Source organism: Aquila chrysaetos, chromosome 18 (genome assembly GCF_900496995.4).
Source record: "Aquila chrysaetos chrysaetos chromosome 18, bAquChr1.4, whole genome shotgun sequence".
NCBI lineage: Eukaryota > Metazoa > Chordata > Aves > Accipitriformes > Accipitridae > Aquila > Aquila chrysaetos.
The window spans coordinates 11,917,928-11,934,982 of record NC_044021.1 but is presented as its reverse complement, the minus strand read 5'-3'; the positions used below and the strand labels follow the sequence as shown (position 1 = coordinate 11,934,982).

Below are 17,055 nucleotides of genomic sequence, written 5' to 3'. Positions count from 1 at the left end.
ATTAAAATGCACAAACTTGGTACTGTATTCCTGCAGACTAAACTTCTTCCTTAATCCAAAACTGTTCTTTTTAATCAAATGGTAAATATTATCTCTGTAATATTGCACAGTATCGTGTGCCTGGTATTTTGGAAGCCAAGGTGTCAGGTAAACTATTCTCTGTTTTTACAAGCTAGCAAACAAGTTACTCGTACAGCATTTCTCTACAGTCAACTTGCAAAGCAGTGTCATACAGACAGCCATAGAGGGATAACGTATCATTATAGTTGAATGTTTTTGACTTGACAAGATGAAAATACATGTTTCTGTGAAGACTGTGACAAAGGAGAACTTCAGGGATGATTCTTCCCTTGGTCTAAAAGAAAACCGAGAATATCAAGGGAAATTCACTTCAGTATCTGTAGGTGTGTTTTGGTGTCTTGACTTTGTCTATGGAGATGCACTCTGCACTTATGCAGTTAAACAGAGGAGCATACAAGTTTCACACATTGTGTGTAGCCTTCTTTGGTTTGATACTAGATGTATTCTAATATCAATGTTACTTTCATATCACTGGTTCTGATTGTTTGTTCTTTTTTAACACCAGGTACTTACTGGTTTTGCATGCAAAGCTTTGGATGATGAAATAGGAAACAAAAAACCCACAAAATAGCATCATGGAAATTTCCTTGTTATCTTTGTTGTTGTAACCAAAAAAACTCCCCACTAATTGGGAGGGACTAATAAGCTAGTGCATCATTTGGCATGTTTCATCATCATTTTATCTGCAGCAGGGTGGTCTTTTTTTAGTTCTTTTGCAAAAACATTGCAGTTCATAATTTTTCTGTGTTTCTTTCATATTTAAGGTCCTTCACTTGAAAATGATTCTATTAGCTGCCCCAGATTTCACTTCATGCCACGATTTGTGAGATTTCTTCCAGGTAATGTTTGTATTATGTAGCTTTATGGAAATCAGATCTGAAAAAACCAACAACCCCCCAAAAAACACACCCCCATTAAAAAAAAACCACACAAAAACAAAAACAAAAAACTTGCTGCAAGTCAAATGGTTCAGTCAGTGTAGAGTTCTGGTGCTTCCCTCTGAAGTCTTTAGTGCTTGCTGGCAGTCTGGATGGTTTACTCAGAACTGGGATTCATATGGTCAGGCCAAGTCTCGGTTCCAGCTTTTGTCTCTGTCGTGGTGATTTTAGGCAGTTCTGGGTCATCCTTGTCCTGCCCTGAGATGGAGCGGTGGCATTTGAGGAGTGCTATTACCTAATCTCACATGTGAAACTGAATTTAATGTCCCCTCTGCTCTTCAGGGTACGGTGTGATTGTATTAAAATTCCTGATGTGCGGTTTTGAGTGTCAGCGTGATTGGCACCCCTGAGCACATGTTGTTCTGATTGTTTCTTTCTTTATCTTAATGTAAGCTTAGACCTTGCAGCAAATGTTGAACGACAGAAAAACACCATTCTGGTGCAATTCAACGCTAGCCTGCCAGCCAAGGACAAGCTTCAGTGTGGAGCGTTACGCTTATTTTGAGTGAACAGCTTGTGCGGGCATTTAACACATCCTAATGTACTAGGACGGACTTTCAGTTGATATAAATGTCATGGCTCCATTGAAAATGTGTCCTGCTGAGATCCTGCCAGTGATTGCTCCAGAAGGGTTGTGTGGACAGGAGGATGTGTTTCAGCTGCTGGAATGAGGGTGCAGAGGAGACATGGAACAATCTTCATCAAGAGGGCTGTGGCCTGGAGGTGCTCTCTGCTCTGGGCTTTGAAACTTAGTTGGGCTATTAATTATAGCTGTAACTAAATGAGGTTTGGCTCGTTACTGTGGAGAGTACTGATGGCTGGATGACTATATTTCTAATTGTTGTTCCTTCCTGGCTGCACAACACTGTTCAATCAGAAGCAGAGCTCTGAGGCTTGGTAGCAAACATTGATTTGGTTCTGCTGAAGCAATTTACAAAATAAGCCATCAAGCCACATGTGGCTGATTAACTTGACCTCATCACAAAATGAGAACGAGTTTGACCTGCCTGGTTTGTGTAGCTTGAGGGTGTTTTCCTGTTAGTTTGGGGTCTTTATATTCTGATTTGTTTTATTTTAGTTTAGAAGTCAGCTCTTTCTGCACAGCTGGATTGTTTCCTGATAGGGAAAGATAAGTCTCGACAACATGTATTCCTGTGTGTTTTCTCTTTAAGGTTCCCAGCCTTCTAACTATTTTTAAATGTGTCTTTTTCCTGCTATTTTTGCATATGTAGTTGCCTTTTAGCATCTTTATGACAGATTTTTTTTTTTAATGAAGTTTGCGTTTTGTATTGATTATTTTCTGTGATGTCCTTGGAGATTTTTAATTTCCAGAGAGTGGGAATCTATTTCCTCCAGGTACGTTTGCAGAACATTATACATCTATGTCTATTCAAAGAAGATATATTGGTGTAACAGATCTCCACACATCCATCAACTGTCTCTTTAACCACAGAAATGAATTGCTGATTTCCCATCCCCTCTACTTTTCTTTCTTTCTTATTTTTCTCACATGGTCTAAAAATATGAGGTTTGGAATGTCAGATTTTCTATGTGGATTACTTAGAGACAGGCCTTGGATAGCTCTGAGCTAATCATACCAGGTTTACTGAGTGCCACAGATGCACAGCATGTGGAATAGTTGCTGTATTGTATTCATTGTGATAGATTTTTATGATGATAAATATATTAAGAGAGTAAAAGACTAGAAAAAAAACATTTGAGGTCCCTAGTACTGCATGTTCTGACCCAGGAAAGGTCAGGTCTCTAACTACTGTTAAGCACAGCTATCTATAGTAACCTGTATCCTTGCTGTAAGCAGTGTTCAGTGAGTAAGGCTACGCTTTTTGGTTTTTTTAGTGATTGTTGGATATGGGCTACTTCTTGTGTAACAGTATAATCTAGTTGCTGACAAAGACAAAAGTCTTGTAAACTGAGTCCCCCTTTAATTTGAAGGAAAACTTTGCACATTTAAAAATCTGCCCCTGTAGCTATTTGGAAGTATTTTCTGTTTCCAGTGAGGTTTGGGATGTATTTTCCCTATTAAGGTTCCCTCTTGGAGTTTGAATGAGGTTAATTGTTCTAAGAGGCCAAGTTACATCATTCCCTTTCATCTTTTCTGTACCATAGTGCTGTAATCCCAGCTGAAGTAAGAGAAGTGCTTGTTCCCTCATGTGTCTTGTAGAGGACATCATCTTATGCAGCACTGCTGTTACAGAGCAGTTCTGCAAGGCTTTTCCTGTGTGCCTGGGATCCCATTCCTTGTGCTGTGGCATCATCCACCACGTTGCTCTAAGGCTTTACTTCTGGTTTTTCTCCATTCCTTTTTTGTGTGTGTGTAGTGATAGAGAGAGTGTACTCAGTGGCAGGACCAGATTGCTCCTGCTCCCTGGGGAAAGGAAAACAACGTTTGTGCTCTGTGGGGATGAAACTTGAAGATGCCTCCATACTACAGATTAACACCCTGTTGTTGAAGGAGGGGGTTGGAGAGATGTGTGTCAGAATTAAAGCACTGTACAAACATGTCTATCTTTTAACTCACATGAGCAAACATACTGAATTTGAATAGTCAGTGTCTTCTGAGTGGTGGTCTGTCAAGACCATCACTTGTTTTTCCTGTTTGCATCTTCACATCTGCAACTGGCTACCTGGAGCCAGTCAGATGTTTATTATACTGTCTTCCTTTGTTACAAGCAGCCTTTGTTGTGCATGTTTCCTGGGGTCTCAGAAGTATTTAGCAGTTTTCATGTGCCCTTGATTCATTTAGTGACAGATGACAGCATGAGGCTCTTTAGTCTTCATTACTGCAGGTACGGCATGTAAGCGCTATAGATGAGTTTAAAATGCAGGGATAACTTGCTACATTCATCCAGAAGTATCCTGTAAAATTTTGAGTGTTCTTTAAAAAAGCTGCATAAAAGCCTAAAGGCTTTTTAACTACCATTGTAAAAAGAATTACAAAAGTGTGAAAAGGAAGATATAACTGGACAATGTAACTGATTCTTCTGCCTGCTCATTTTAAAGTTTTTTAAGGCAAGTTAGAAACTTCAGCTTTACAGTATGATGAAACTGTTACTCTTGCTACCATTACTGTTAGTGCTTCCAGTTTAGCAAAGTGTTTATGCATGTGCAGTATTCATCAATAAAACATTTGTCAACTTGCTTAAGCATTTTGCATTTCATTTTGCTCATCCAAATATCTTATGTGTTCTGCATATTTTCTCTTTTGCTCGTACTTTAGGAGTGATTATCTGAAATGTGTTTTATTTATTTATGTTTTTAAGATGGAGGAAAAGAAGTACTCTCGATGCATCAGATTCTTCTCTACTTGTTACGATGCAATAAAGCTCTGGTACCTGAAGAGGAGATTGCCAACATGCTTCAGTGGGAAGAACTGGAATGGCAGAAATATGCAGAAGAATGCAAAGGGATGATCGTTACCAGCCCTGGCATGGTAGAGCAAATAATTCTGATATATGAAGAACCCAATGACACGTGCATGTCTTGTTTCAGAGGGTTTGCTACAGGCTGAATTGGAAAGGGAAAAGATGACGAATGACAGTTGCAGATTGCTATAGGAACAGTTCATTGACTTTTTCCAACCCTGGGAAGAATTGCACCCGCTGCAGCTCTACTGAAGGGCAGATTTCCAGATGAGCACTGTTTCAATGTGTGCGTTAAAAGGAGTGGCTATATTTTATGTATGTGAAACTGTAGTTTGCTCCACTGCTTTATTACTTTCTCAGAAAGTCTTTATGTTCATGATCTCATTCTCTTTTCCCTGACACAGGACCAGAGAATTAGTAACTATTTGCTATTTTCTTTCATCTTCCTCTTTTGACCCTCCAGCTCTATTTAAAGTGCACTGTCCAGATTCTGCTGTGAATATGGAAAAGGTGTTTTTTGCCTATGTGGTTTTTCCACACTGTTTCTATGTTGCTCTCACTCACACTGAGGAATTTTGTGTACGTTAATGAATGCATCCATTAATTTTCAGTACCAAGCTTGAAACCCCTATGGCCTTATTATTTTTGGTACAATTAGTATTTTAAAGCATATGTTCTCCTTTCAACTCCAGTGTTTATGTGAATTTAGCCCGGTTTTCTGACTTTCACACTTAAGAAATGTGGGTCACAAGAATAGATGATATCTCCTAAAAGCTGCAGGGTTCTGTGTGCGTGGTTTGGTCAGTATTGCAAAGTAGTATCTCAGTGTAGAGGCATGTTTTGGACCTAATATTTTAGACTGCCATGCAGCTTTCTTGGTTGTAATACCTTTCTTTCTCCTAATTCATTTTCCTCCTTTCCTTATAACTTAGCTTCTGCAGAAAGTGTGACTTGGTATCATGCCTCAGGGGAAATTTAGTTTGCTAACTGAAAAACCTGTCCCCAAACTGCAGCCAGGGTGACTTCCTAAGTATATTTTTCAAGTTCATATTTTTAAGTATGGTAGTATTACATTTAGTAAACTACTTTATAAGCTAATCATAACTTGGGCAGGATAATTTATTTTTCCCTTGATTTCATTCTGAGTGTTTTCCTTCTGGCTAAAACTTTCTAAACCACAAGGAGAATAAGAACATCTGTGGGAACATGAAATACAGAATACATGTGAACTCTCACTATGGAAACTTCTACCTGAGCTGGTTAAAACTGAGTGCTAAACCAGAATCTCATAATAGAAATTGTTAGACAGTGTTAACTGCTTAACTTCACATTGCCTGTGGTTTCTGCAATACAAAGCACATGCTAGTGCACAAGTCATCAGCATCTGAGTGGTATATGCTGACATAACTTCAGTGGTTTTGCTGAAGATCTGCTGATTTCAGCTAGTTGAAAACTTGCTTTTTTTGTTTAGCATGAAGGAACGCATATATGCTCCTTCCTTCTGTCACTGAACTGTAAATGTCTGTACACACAAGGCAGTGCAGTTTGTGAGTGGTAGTGTTAATTGTGAGATTTTGTGTGATTTGTACTGACAAACTTTGCATTCTACAAGATAATGTTTTTAAAGATGCGTGTGGACATGAAAATATGTAAGCATAAAAGAAATCTGCAGCGCTTTGAAACGTCATGTTACAATGCCATCATTAGGACATGTTTTTTTTCTCAGGAAGATTGCAATGACTTAGTTTGTGGATTTTTTCTGCTCATTGCAGCATATTCAATTGGGTATGAAAGTAAGCAAAACACAGAGTATGAAAGCATTTTCTGTGCATTTTACAATGTTAGAAGATAAAACAGTTCTGTTACAGAGACAATGTGAAACTGTTTTAGAAAATGACAGCTCTTCAATTCAATTTTATCCACTTGACACAACAAAGTAAAAACACTAAATTTTATTTTGCTGCTTTCCTCCACAACATCACTTCAGAAATAATAATTCCTCTTGTGAGCAGATCTAGGTTTTATATTTGTATTTTATTTTTTTAAAAGTAAGGTGTATATATGCATGATGGAGAAGGGAAAAAATTTTGATAGGCATATAAATCCCATTTACTTAAACAACTAACAATAGTTCAGCATTATTTAAAACCATTTAATTTATTCATGGTCTTTCATTAGTTCAGTGAAACTTTGTGTTGGAATAGTTTTAAAGGTTCACAAATTTTAATCCTCTTTAATACTTCACTTGTTTCTTTCTAAAATATTGCTGCTTTTCTCACTAATACAAATACATATGTATTTTAATATACTTTTGAACTACATGTGCATGCAATCTCATCATGTCTTCTAATATCAGCAAGGCCTTGATTGGTGAGGTTTGGAGTAGGAAACAAAGGTAATGGGCCTGTGTTCTGTTAGAATTTCTTTGGTTTTGATGAGATTTTAAAAGCGAGGTTGTGATTATTAGATGGTCTTTCACAGCACTTCTTTTAAAAGAACACAGGGATAAAAATCTGGAAGAGTAACATCTAATTTGATTGTGTCCTGTCTGCTTGTGTGCCATTTATACTGCATGTTTCTGTACAGTGCTGTTTGTTCATTTAACCTTCAGAAACGGCACCAGAGAGGAAGCTAGTGTTCACCATGCTGAAGGAAAAAAGCACAGCCTAGCTACACTTCTCTCATAACTGTCAGTGAAGGAACGATTGTGATTAAGTCTTAAACAAGGAGTTCTTTTGTCCTGGTTGTTATCAGGCCTCTGTGAACGGCTGTGTAACTGAGTGACAGAACTCAAAGGCAGTGGCATATAAATTAAAAGAAAGAGTCTGGTTTTGAGTGATCCTGAGGCCACGTTTCACACAGACCCTGCTGTAGGCCTATTGAAAGCTCTTCTCCCTTTCACACTTTTGAGGATCAGATTACTTCTATTTAAGTGTCTAAAATGTGAAACATTTGAATAGGAAAATATTGTCTGTATTTTTTTAAATATATTGGTTGTAATTGGTGTATTGAGTATAATTATTGTTTCATATTCTGTTAATCATATTTTGCTGCCTTGGTTCTCAGAGGAGATGTGTAGCAAGGCTGCTTTTTTGAGGGGGGTGGGGATGGGAGAAGGTCCTCATTTTTAATGTTGAGAGAGGGGGGAAGCAACGAACAACTTTTGTGAAGATAAAAACTTTTCAAATTGGCTTTATGCAAACCCCGCAAAACCAGATAAACTTAAATTTCGGGAGTTCAAGCTCTGGTTTAGAGAACAATATTCTGCCTGCTACAAGTCCTCCACATGTTTTTCATTAGATTTTGTTGTCCTAATCCCTCTTTATTAGAAGTGCTGTGGGGAAAACCTTTTCTCTTCTTTTTATTTTTTTTATTTTTTTTAAGCCTGGCAGCATGAGCTAACTAACTTAATTTTTTTTATTTTTCACTTTTTTTGGCTGAGGAGATGTAACATTATGTTCAGGCATCATGTCTAAAGGGAAGCTGATAAGCATTTTTCCCTTGGAAAATGTTTCTCTATCTGAATGTCAAAGTTTTAAGTAAGTTTTTGGTTTTTTAGAATAGATTGGAAATGTGGCCACCTGATGAGGCTTACCTTTATTTATAGAATTGGCTTTGCTTATCCATGCAGAAAATGATTCCTGTGAACAGTTCTACCAAGGTGGTTTGAAGGGTAAAAGCTTTGTTCTTGACACAATTTTTATTGTTTTGTGAAGAGAATGGTGGGAGCTGTTTCTGTAACTCTGAAACTCATCTTTGAGAAATTCACAATACTAAATGAGAAGTTTTGAGATGCAGGTAACTAGAAGTAATGCCCTTTTTCTGAAACCTTAGACAAGCAGAAAATATTGGCCTCATCCAGCTGATCGCAAAGTGGGGAGTAAGCAGGCACATAACAAAGCAGCTTGCCAGGTAATGGAGAAAATGTTTACTTGGAGACAAACTGTGCACCTTCAACTGAGTTTTTAAATGTTAGATAAGTGATCGAGAGCTCTGTAAGCAGCATGTCTTCTGCAGTGATGTGCAATTACTCATTTTTTGTGTTTTTAGAGGTGAAGTGAAAGTTGCCTCCTTCTATATTGTCCTTTTTAACTATAAAAAGAACTTATGTTTTGAAGTATAAAAAGGACAAAAGTCTCCTCATTATACGAGACTGTATTCCTCATTCTACACATCAGCCTAGGAGCCTTTTCTAAGAGTAGCATGACAAATTTTTTTAATGCTGTTTAGTCAGTGTGATTGAATGGATCTAGTAATGGCTTTACTTGCTTTGGGAAATCAGGAACCAAACTAAAATTAGAGAGGTAACCTGATCTTAGTGAACTACTCGGGCATGTGGGAGCTTGGATGCCAGAATGCTAATCCTAATTTTATTTCCAGTGTGATGTTCGACCAAAGAAAGTTGCTTTAAGTTCTCGGAAATAATCAAATGGTAGATTTCCTAATTTGTAAAATGAAAATAAAAAACTTCCTTTTTTTTTTTGCTGAGAGTGCTAAGTCAATTAACTTTGTTTCAGTCATTGTCATTACCAAATATTTATTACAATATTAATGACTAGTTTTATGTGTATTTTAATAAGCTTGGAATAATGCTGCTTCATGGTTCCTAGATGGTGTGGGCTAGAGGCAACAAATTTTCCATGGAGCTGTTGTCAATTTTTATATTTTGTTGTTTCTCCTAGAAACCCAGCTCAGTTCGTATTGATCAACTGGACCGCGAACAGTTCAATCCTGATGTAATTACTTTCCCCATTATTGTCCACTTTGGGATACGACCTGCTCAACTCAGTTATGCTGGAGATCCTCAGTAAGATGCTTTTCCTTTCACCTTTCATTCAGAAACTCATTACTGTTGTCATTTGTGGCTTAAATAGGGCTTGTTTATGTGCTTAATTGAGTCCAACATAAAGCTTAGTGCTTGTGACATTGGACACAAGCTCTTGTAAATTAGAGAATATAAGTATAACCTCTTTTTTCTGGCATAATTCAGGATCTGCTGAAGGAAATGTGTATGCATGTGCAGTACGAAATTTCTCAACCTGAGAACAGGTCTTCTAGGTCAGACCAAAGGTTCCTCAAGCTCCATGTTATTTCTCTGAGAGGCCAGTTGCAGGTTTTCAGAGAGAAAATAGTGTAACAGGAAGGGAGAGGGGGAGAAATACTTACCCAGGCTTCCAAAGGTCTGTAGCATATGGACTTCTGAGTTAGAGGATGTATTTAGATAGTTATGTTTAACAGCCCTGAATGGACCTTCCTTCTCTAAATTTCTCAAATCACTGTTTGAGTCTTTTTATGCTACTGACAGAGAGAAGATTCCAGGTAATTGCTTCCCCAGTAATATTGTGCATCATATAAAAAAGGACTGACTTCTTTTTCAGAGCTGCTACTTGATTGTTTAATTAGATGTTCTTCAGGTCTTAGATCTAACAATGAAGAATATAGCCATTTTCTGTTTGCTTTCTTCACGACATTTATGTTTCTTGCACCCTGCCATATCCTACTTAGTTGTCTCTTTCTATGCCTTGAAGGATCAAGTCTACATACTGTTTCCTAGCTTGGAAGCTGCTGCGTCCATGCTACTTTTCTCTGTACTTTTCATATCCTTATAGAGATTGGGAGGAATGTAGTGAAGGAGTGGAGAGGGTATCAGAACTTAAGGCAGAGCTAGAAATACTGTTTCACTGTGGATTTGTGTAGTGGCATTAAAGTGATTGCTGTATTTTGTTCACAATTATTTTCTTAATTTCTGACAAATTCAGGGAACTCTTCCAATGATTTGGAGATCTGCTTTCTGAATGATTACAGACAGTATAGAGCCCATCTCTTGTGCATGTATAGTTAAGGTTGTCTTTTTCCCCATACATTTTCCTCCAGTGTCGTTTAAGGACGTTGGATTTCACCTGCAGTTTTGAGCCCCAAACACTCATATGTGCATATATGACAGACATATTCTTCTACAACTACTTGCTGAGAATTTTAGATTTAATATGGTGGGAAGTGGGAAGAGGGAGTGCTTATCCAGATAATAACATATTTTCTTTTGGCTTTGAGCATGACTTTTAATCCTCCTCATCTTTCAGTTTTCTTACCCATAAAAAGAAAATAATTAGACCAAAGAATATAAGAACCACCTCTATTTTGATGCTGAATTTCTAAATATTCATAAAGTTCTAGTACTTTGCATCGCAAACAGTATAAAGATACAAAAATTATTCTTCCCACACTTTTTTAATTTTAACTTTCTCTAAAATTTCCATGGCGCTTTTTTTTTTTTTTTTTTTCCCGAGCTGCTTACAGAATTTAGGCGTGCTTCTTTTTATCAGAGTAACAAAGCAGTTTTTGTGAAAGACCTCAGTGGTGCCATCATAAATCTCAGGCTTAACTCTGGTTTATATGTGAAATAGGTAATGCCCAGAAAAGATTTTCCTCTAGTGTGTCTTTTTCTTTGAGGTCTAATACGTTTTTTTAGTTATTGTAATTTGTTTATTAATTCTCAAACTTAACTGCAATAACAGAGCTCATTTCACCCATATTAATTCTAGTAGTAAAACGCATATTGTAGATCATAGTTTCAGGTTCTTTTTTGTGGGGTGAAACCTCCTCATGGCATTTGTTTGTTTTCTGGTTGGTTGATTGATTTGTTCATTAACTCATTTTTCTTCTTTGGATGGGGATTTGTCAGAAATAGATGTGCTATTCTGCAGATTGCAGAAATGTGGAGAGCAGATCATAAGAAAAATCTATGGACTGACAATTTTAGATGTGTTTATAGACTCAAAAAATATCAGCATCTCTAGAGGCAGACAGTCTACATTCAAGAATGCTGCAGAGAAATAGCTATGGAAAAAATGCCAATAAGAAAAGATCTGTTTGTGTGCCTGTGAATGTGGGATGCTGGGAAGATTATGAAATAGTGGAAAAGCTGCTGCTTCATTTACTGCTTTGCCACTAATGTGGTAACTTCCTACTAAAACCGCTGCTCTACGTTGCTGCTGAGGAGGATCATCTTTTATAATGTAAATATAAAAGAAAATAAATTACTCAAGTAAACTTCTTCCATCTGTCCTCTAATTCCCTGCTTCCTATTAAAAGTCTGGTTTTATGGGTTTTCTTGAAAAAACTCTACAGAGGTGATACTATTTTGAAGATACCATCATTTCCTAAGGACACAAGGTCCACGTCGAGATTCTCTTGGTCGCTCCTCCCATAGTAGCTTTTGAACCTGTTGGTCAATTGCAGCTGAATGTAATGGTGGGATGTTATCTACAAAGAGAGCAAGTTCTTACACATTTTGTGAAAATCTGTGATAGACCGCAGAGGGACTCCCACCAGGCAAAAAGTTCTGTTATTGAAGTTCATGTGTAATTAAACACCCCCAAAATAAGAAAAGGCTAGACGGTTGGAGAAAACCAGATATGGATAAGTATATGCTAACCACAGAGAAAACTTGACTTGCTGTTTCCATTCAGCACAAACCCACAGGGAATGAAACTTTTATTTCATTGTTCACAGAATGACTTCATGTTGCACGTGACTTTGTAGAGCTCTTCCTCATGTGCTTCACTGAAATGTTTCAGCCAGTGTAAGGACAGACACTTGGGAAAGGTTACTACTGCTTTTCAGTGAGTGATAGGTAAACGCTGTGGAGAAGAAGGAGTTTTCACCTGCCTGAATTGAGATGTCATGCTGCGGGCAAGTCTTTTCAGCATGCAGAAGTGGTTCTTCGGAGAGGACGGGTGGGTATCTGGGAGGCCTGGGTTCTGCCCTGAGCTTTGCTGTTCACCTCATACTGCACGCTAATGCCTCCTCTCTGCTGCTGTGTCCAGCCTGCTGGAACAACTGCAGAGGCACTGCCACCTCTCTTGGAAAATGCTTTGAGATTTTTTTTCTGGAGCAAAAAGATGCTTGTAGATGATCCGTGTGTATATGGGTGCAGCTGGTGTGTTCATAAGGACAAACGATGAGAGACTTTTGTTGTATCGACCAAAATATTTGTTTTCTGGTTTTGTCCTTCAGATACCAAAAGCTGTGGAAGAGTTATGTGAAGCTGCGTCACCTGCTGGCTAATAGTCCCAAAGTCAAACAGGCTGATAAACAGAAATTATCACAAAGAGAGGTATGCTGGGCCTTCCTGTAACTGATAATTGAGCACAGTAATTCAGGGTGGAATAAAGCCATATGACCACCCTGTTTAGGGAGACAGTAGAGATCCCTCACAAAAGATTTTCTTTTCAGGCTCTTAACACTGATTTTATTTTTATCTTTGCTTGTTAGCGAATGGATTTTTTTTTTCCTTTTTTCAGCTGTCAAACTACTGCAAGTTTTTTGCCCAATTATAAAAATGATCATTATAGGACCATAACTTCTTTATAGCCGTTGCCATTAATGGTTTCAAGAGCTAGCATAGAGAAGGAGTTTTTATTTCAGAGTGCACTTTTAGCTGGCTCATAATTTTAAACATTTCTCTTCTGAGATAAAAACTGCCACACTTGTGCATGGTTTTAAACCGTAATTTATTAGGCAGTCTTAGTGACATTCCTTAAGATCTTTGAGTCGAAATCATCTGGTTGTTGTTATTTTCAGTAATCTTTAATGACAAATGAGGTATTTGTTGAATTTTTGCCTTTCCTCTCTTCCCCCCCCCCCCCCCCCCCCGAAGTGATGAGCAATAAGCATTTCCTAAGTGCAGATGCTCAACCAATTGGAAATTAAAATCAGAAAAATAAAGTCACCTAAATATAGACTAAAGCAGCCTGCTCTCAGGTATCTATTTTTTTAACATCTTGGACTGAAGCTTTGAATTTGTCTGGTGCATGTCTACCAGGCATTTTTAATTGGACAACTTATGTAAAGAGTGCATAGAGGAGAAATTAACTTCTTTGGTACCAGATGGAATTTAATTAAGTGGTGTTGGGTTTTTATTTATTGATTAGAAACCCTGATGATCCATAGAATCATAGAATATCCTGAGTTGGAAAGGACCCATGAGGATCACTGAGTCCAATTCCTGAGTCTTCCCCAGTTTGCTAATTGTGTAGCTTTGGTAGTGGTAAATGTTTGATACTGTTGACATTGCACCTGATTTTTATTATTACTGCAAAGCATAGTATGCTGTTGCATGAGCAAGAGTCCTAGTTAACATTTTATTAATGCTGATATTAAATAAGCCCTTAGCTTCCTTACTGGTAAATGGGGAAAAAAACCAGTGTTGTGACTTAACTGTGCCACAGTTGTAAGGAAAAAAAAAATTTTGTCCCTGTAGGAGATGACTTTGTTTGCTACATCGTTCTACACTCAGAGCAAGTAGAAGGGAAGACCGTTGTTATATGGGCATCTTTTCATTATGGGCTAATGGATGACTTATTTGTAAAATTGCAGTGGATTGGATGTAGGGGGGTGATTATGTTTTGCTTCAAAAGATAAAATGCTCCTTCGGTATTTATCACTTACTGGGTGGTATGCTGATTTTTGTTTCTAGACCTTATTATCTAGGATAATGAGTTTATCAAGTAGTTTGCCATCAGAGAGGCATACAGGGCTGAAACAGAAGCTTTATCTGAGGATAACCTATGCATTTTGCCAGTGGAGATGTCAGTAACTTAGAAGGAGCTGTAGGGCTGCACCTGACTGGTACATGGGCTTTTAAAGATTATGAGTCATATATTATGAGTAACACTGGACTTCTCCTGAGTCAGTCAGCCTGAAAATACAGCTAGGTCTAGCAAACACTGTAGCACCCGTCCCAGAAAGCAGCCAATGACACAGCCTTGAAATGCGAATTTTATACAATGCACAAGGGGTGCAGTGCTGTAAGCATCTCTGTTCCCTCTGCCATTGGTCATTCATTACTATGAGGTTGTATGATGTTATTGTTTGTGACAAGGTTGTGCCTGGGGGCTTTGTTCCTCTAACCTAACTTTGAGCATTTACAGCAGGTGCATAAATTTGGACCTGAAGGCTCACTTTGAAGTCAATGGAGAGAGAAATGCGTTTCTTGAAGCCTTTTATCCCCCTTCATTGAATATAAAAGGAGCCAGGACTAACTAGCCTCCTCCCCTAGACACCTCAGTATTGAGGTGTCTGAGGTTTGATGAATCTGTGTCTGGATAGATGTGCCTCTTGGAACCACTCTGAGTCTCTGCAGAACAGAAGACAGAGCCCATTCCTGCCCAGAGATGCTCACAGGCTTCAGACTGGAAGTTGGGAAGAGACAGCTTTGAGCAAATGCCCTGTAGTGAGAAGGAGAGGGAGAGGGAGGATGGGTTGCAGCTTTGAAAAGTTTCATGTTCTGAAGAAGGAGGAGCACTGAGGGAGTCTTTACTGTTAGTGCATGCTGTGTGGGGAGCTTGCATACTCTGGGGCCTTTGTAGTATTGGAACCAGGAGATCCTGATCCAGGGATGATTTATTTTAGCTGGTTTTCTTTCATTCAATTTTTACAAAAAATATTTTCTTTTAATGATTCTGTCCCTTTCATAGTTTCTGGAGACAAATAAACTGTTTACACAACACCAAACAGCCAGTGGTCAAGGCAAAACAATTAAAAAAAAAAATTAATTGAAATAATATTGGTAGATTTCATCATAACAGGCTCCAGAACTAGTGAATGCTGAACTCCTTCCCCAGACTGGGAGTACTGACAATGTTGAACAGGAACTATTATGAAGTAGCCAAGATCACAAAACAAAACATTTCTTTACTTAGCCTGTTTTACACCTACTGAATGCTTCAAACCAGGACTACTCATGGTGACAGACTTGAATGAAGAGGTTGTTTTGCACACAGGGGTAAAGAAGGTGCTTTCGTTGTATGGACCTTAACTTACCTATATATCATCTTGGATGTATGAGTTGGATTGGTTTGTTCTGTCATTTGCAGTAAAAAAAATGTAGTCACCGCTGTCTCTTCTTGGTCTATCAAAATCCTCTGTCTACACTGTACTCCAGCATGTCCACCACAGTTTGTGGCTGGCAGTTACAAGATTTGGACTAGTCTTAGAAACTGCTCACCAAAAGTGAACCTTCAATGGGTATTGTGAACGCACTCACGTGTGCATTGATACTGCTTTGTTGTAGAAAGTTCTTCACAGGAGCTCCATTCTCTCCCTGTCTAGGAAGCACTGCAGAAAATTCGTCAGAAGAACACAATGAGACGTGAAGTGACCGTTGAATTGAGTAGCCAGGGATTCTGGAAAACAGGGATACGCTCTGACGTCTGCCAGGTGACTAAACCGCAGAGATGTCTAATGTATTTTCTTTCTCAATAGCTGCCATTTACCTCTTGCAAGAGTTTGCTGTGATTCTAGGCTGAAGAAGCAAATGGAAGTGAATACCTTTATCTCGATAAGATCTGTTGATTTAGGGGAACTATTCTAGTGTCCTGTCCACCCCCTCCACATGCCAAAAGAAGTTATTTTAAAATTTTAGTTTTCTTGCCACTCGTTAATTAGAACAAGGGAGAAGGGGTAGGAATGAACAGCTGGAGGCTGGAGGTTAACCAAATGCTGAGTCTAGCATGGAACTCCAGGGACTTCTTCATCCATCAATTGGATTGGGTTTAAATATTTTTATTTTAATGTATTTTTCTATTTAGGTATTTTTTAAAAAAACAAATTTTGCAGTGAAGCATGAATAAATATCTTTTTACTTGAAAGAAAAAAAAAAAAAAAAGCACCACAACTAACTTTTGGATTAAAACAGGTGACCCTCAGTAGAAAGATATGTTTCAGATACTCTGTTTCATATGTATGACATCTCCAAGGTACGGATCTCTGCCAGATCCTATTCTGAAGCAGTTGACAGCCACCAGCTTTGTGATATGATAAAAATAATGCAATTTTAAGATATTATTGCATTAGTAAAATTCAAGTAGTTATAACAGCCAAATAAATTTACTAGGGTATAATTGCATCATTCTTCTTTTAGCTGTTGTTTTGGAGATGTTATTTAATAATTAACAGGCTTATAATTTAATATTAACTTAACAGTATTAAGTATAAACTTTGGGTGTTGCTAGGCAAAGGTACAGGTAGAAATCCCGCTGTTATCTTAGAAGTCTGGTAAGGCCAAAGGGGAAATTCTAACAGGAGAGAAATGCTAATAACTAAAATTGTTTTTCTTCTGTCTGAAATGTTTCTTGTGATTCTACTATTGCTTCTGAAGTCAAAGAAAGAGAATAGTGGAACAGTATCTTCTCAAATAGCTGGGGAAAATTACAGCCCTTTTCTAATTTTTTGTTGTGAACTGTATCTGTTTTTACAGGTTAAGTAAACAGTGTAAATTTCTAATTTAGGAGCTTTGAAACAGTTCTGTGTTATAATTTCTGTGATTCATGTCTTAATGTCATCTTGGATATTCCTGTTTTGTTTTGTTGTTGAAGGACAGCAAAACACCAAAGAATGATGAAAGTAAAGCTATTTTGCGTTTTTGTGCCCACCTGCAGCCATAACATCTAAATCAGCCAGTTCTGGTGTGAAGGTCCTTTGATTTGATTTCTTTGAGAGGCCAAGAGTAGGCAAACTGTGTATCTGTAAAATGAAAGACTGCTGCTGTTGCTACATGCTTTTTCCCAGATTAAAGAGACTAAACCTAAATACGCATAAATCAACTCTGTGGGCAGAGCTAAAGTGCAGTAATTTAAAATTAATGCTTTTAA

The 17,055-nt window shown here is 37.9% G+C and overlaps 1 protein-coding gene across 4 annotated transcripts in view; it reads left to right on the top strand.

The window, feature by feature from the left end:
* Positions 1–17,055, top strand: part of DROSHA (drosha ribonuclease III) — a 76,397-nt gene that overhangs the window by 23,970 nt on the left and 35,372 nt on the right. For all 4 annotated transcript variants that reach the window (XR_005930801.1, XM_030041657.2, XM_030041655.2 and 1 more), the window contains 5 exons: positions 846–920; positions 4,301–4,470; positions 9,085–9,209; positions 12,419–12,518; positions 15,515–15,622. Coding sequence is in view for 3 of the 4 variants with exons in the window: in XM_030041657.2 (XP_029897517.1) it covers positions 846–920; positions 4,301–4,470; positions 9,085–9,209; positions 12,419–12,518; positions 15,515–15,622 (578 nt within the window). In the remaining variant the exon portion in view is untranslated. The remainder of the gene's footprint in view (positions 1–845; positions 921–4,300; positions 4,471–9,084; positions 9,210–12,418; positions 12,519–15,514; positions 15,623–17,055) is intronic.